The sequence below is a fragment of the Morus notabilis genome, unplaced genomic scaffold (genome assembly GCF_000414095.1).
Source record: "Morus notabilis unplaced genomic scaffold, ASM41409v2 Scaffold843, whole genome shotgun sequence".
In the NCBI taxonomy this organism is placed as follows: domain Eukaryota; kingdom Viridiplantae; phylum Streptophyta; class Magnoliopsida; order Rosales; family Moraceae; genus Morus; species Morus notabilis.
Window position 1 is genome coordinate 514348 of NW_010361268.1, and position 3070 is coordinate 517417.

General features: G+C 38.1%; 1 protein-coding gene across 1 annotated transcript; it reads left to right on the top strand.

Moving 5' to 3' along the window:
• Positions 1-287: 287 nt before the first annotated feature.
• On the top strand, positions 288-2039 carry LOC21408401 (pentatricopeptide repeat-containing protein At5g15300). Its single transcript, XM_010098868.2, has one exon. The coding sequence runs from the start codon at positions 318-320 to the stop codon at positions 1929-1931; it is 1614 nt and encodes a 537-aa protein (XP_010097170.1). The 5' UTR covers positions 288-317; the 3' UTR covers positions 1932-2039.
• Positions 2040-3070: the final 1031 nt, after the last annotated feature.

Genomic DNA, 3070 nt, shown 5'->3' on the forward strand with positions numbered 1-3070 from the left:
CGTTGTCAACGCATAAAAAAAAATCATCTCAATCAGAATTAAAATAAAAAAGTTATAGCATTTTTAAAAATAGAAAAAATACTGTTCATTAATTTGAGTTTGAGTTTCTGAATTCGAGTTGAAGGGGAAACTTAAACTCAAATTTTAATCATAAATTTGAGTTTAAATTCAAATTTAAACTTAAAAAAACATAAATTTAAATAAAATTATAATTCAAGTTACATTTTTTTTTATTTTTTACTAAAAAGAAGAAACCCTAAATTCCTCGGCTTTAGCTTTGGCTTCTTACGAAGCTCTGAAAATGGAAGAAGAAGAAGATGAGGAGAGGCACAAACTCATCCTCCTCCTGCGTATTCTCCATTTCCAAGTTTCTCCATCGCCTATCTTCCTTGAAAGACGTGGTACAAATCCAAGCCTTCATCACCAAGGTAGGTTTACTGGGCCACACTCCTCTGATCGCGAAGCTCATCACGTCGACATCTTTGTCTCCGTGCGGTTGTCTCGCTCACGCTCAGTCACTTTTGGAAGAAACCGCCATGGACGACCCTTTCGTCTGCAACACCATGATCAGGGCTTACGCCAGAAGTGTCTTCCCCGTAAAGGGTGTTTGTATTTACAATCATATGCAGAGATTGGATTTTGGGTTGTCGGATAATTTCACATTTAATTTCGGACTCAGGGCCTGCGCCAGAGCTCTCAAATGGCTGGAAGAAGATCGGGCGGGTTCTTGTCGTTTGGAGATCGCTCGTAAGGGGGAAGAAATTCATTGTCGGGCTTTGAAGTTGGGGTTTGATGGTGATAGATATGTTCGGGATTCGTTGGTTTTTTTGTATTCTCAATGTGGGCGTGTGGAGCTTGCGCGCCATGTGTTTGATGAAATGCCTGAGAGAAGTCTTGCTTCTTGGAACATGATGATTTCGGCCTATGATCAGATCGATGATTTCGAGTCAGCGGATTGCCTATTCGGTTTAATGCCTCAGAAGAATGTGGTTTCTTGGAACACCTTGTTGTCGCGGTATGTTAGGTTGCGGAAGATTGAGGCTGCGAAGAAGCTGTTCGAAGAAATGCCGGAGAGAGATTCGGTTTCTTGGAACTCTATGATTGCTGGTTATGTACTGGTCAAATATTATGTTGCGGCATTGAATATCTTCCGCGAAATGCAAATTGCAAAGGTGGAGGCTACAGAGGTGACGCTTGTATCCGTTCTTGGCGCTTGTGCCGAAAAGGGTGCGCTGGATATTGGGAGGAAGATCCATGAATCTTTGAAAGAAAAACATTGCAAGATTGAAGGGTATCTGGGAAATGCTCTGGTGGATATGTACGCAAAATGTGGGAAGTTGAGTTCAGCTCGGGAGCTATTCAATGAGCTGAAAGTGAGACCTGTGAGTTGTTGGAACGCGATGATCGTCGGGTTGGCTGTGCATGGCCACTCTGAGGAAGCTTTGGAATTGTTTTCTGCCATGGAAAAGAGAATTGACGAGGTTAGGCCCAATCGGGTCACTTTCATTGGTGTTTTGATTGCTTGCAGCCACAAGGGTCTAGTGGAAGAAGGACGCCGGTATTTTGACCGCATGATCGAGCAGTATGGTATTGTGCCGGATGAAAAGCATTACGGGTGCATAGTTGATCTTCTGAGCAGAGGGGGATTGCTATATGAAGCTTATCAAATAATCGAAAATGTACCTCCCCAAATAAGCTCTGTACTGTGGAGAACTTTATTGGGTGCTTGTAGGGTACACGGAAATGTTGACTTGGCCGAGAAATGCTTTCAGCAGCTCGCCGAGTTGGAGCCTCTTAAGGATGCAGATTATGTTTTGTTGTCGAACATCTACGCTGAAGCCGAGAGATGGGACGATGTTGAGCGACTGAGGGATGACATGGTTAGCAGGGGAGTTGTAAAGATACTTGGCTACAGCCATTTAAAGAATTAGAGATGAAATAAACAAGAAAAATGGAGAAAAACTTTCAAGACAGCTCATTTATAATGTTGTTTTGCTTGAATTGAATTCAGCGGGTCCACAATTGTTCAACATCATGAATAATAGCTGATACATTTCTTCAACTTTGTACAACTAAACTATATCAGTGTTTCAGAATCTATAATATGAGCTAAAAAATAGATGCAGATGTGTTAATCCAATCCAACTTGAATCATTAAAAGCCAAACTAGATGCATTAACGTGTGATCATACTCTTGATCATAATTAAGGTACTTAAAGATTTGCGAATGCTTATGTATGTTAAGTGAGCATGTGGTTGATGAAACATAACTTGTCATTTACAATTTTAGTTCAAATCAGGAGGTAAATATACGAATCCCAACAAGATGCTTACTTGTAAGAGCTGCTAGTCTAGAATCTGAATTTGGAGCTTTGGATGGTAATACTTAAATTATGATTTTTGATTCTGCCGTTTGAAATTCAAATTTTTTATAAGAGAAAAATACTGTAGCAAAATTAATGATTTAAATTTGAGTATATGAAACAAACGAGCCCTAGAGATTTCTTAGACCACTATCAATAGCTCCAAACATTTCAAAGTCTGACGGCCTATTAGATATAGATCTTATGAACATGGACAAATAAGAAATGAGAAGGGGGGGTCCCCCTAGGATGTCAAAAGCATTATCCGATATCCACATAGAAGGAAGTCAAACATATTTGTCCCTCTGGCCAAAATTCTTGTGGTGAATATCATGTTATCATTATTTACAAAGATGGACTGTAAAGTTAAAAGTTAATCTTTTAAGGGCTCAGTTAATTGGCAGTCCATAGTTTATTCTTTTGGTTTGGACAAAAACCGGCCCTTTGAGATGTGAATTTGGAGAAAATGGGTGCTCCTTAAATTAATTAAAAAAGAAGTTTATTGTAAGGCGCAAAAATAAAAAGTTTACTCTTCTAACTAGCAAAAGAAATAGTATACAGAACAAAAAAGTAAACAAAATTAAAAAAAAATGGATATTTTCATTTTTATACCCTATGTTTTAAGTTTATTCAAAATTTTTACCTTCAATTTTTTATCTCATCAAATGTATATTTTTAAATTTAATTTAATATATAAATATATCAAT

Coding starts and splice junctions, on each gene's coding strand:
- LOC21408401 (XM_010098868.2), top strand. CDS start 318: ATGAGGAGAGGCACAAACTCATCCTCCTCCTGCGTATTCTCCATTTCC.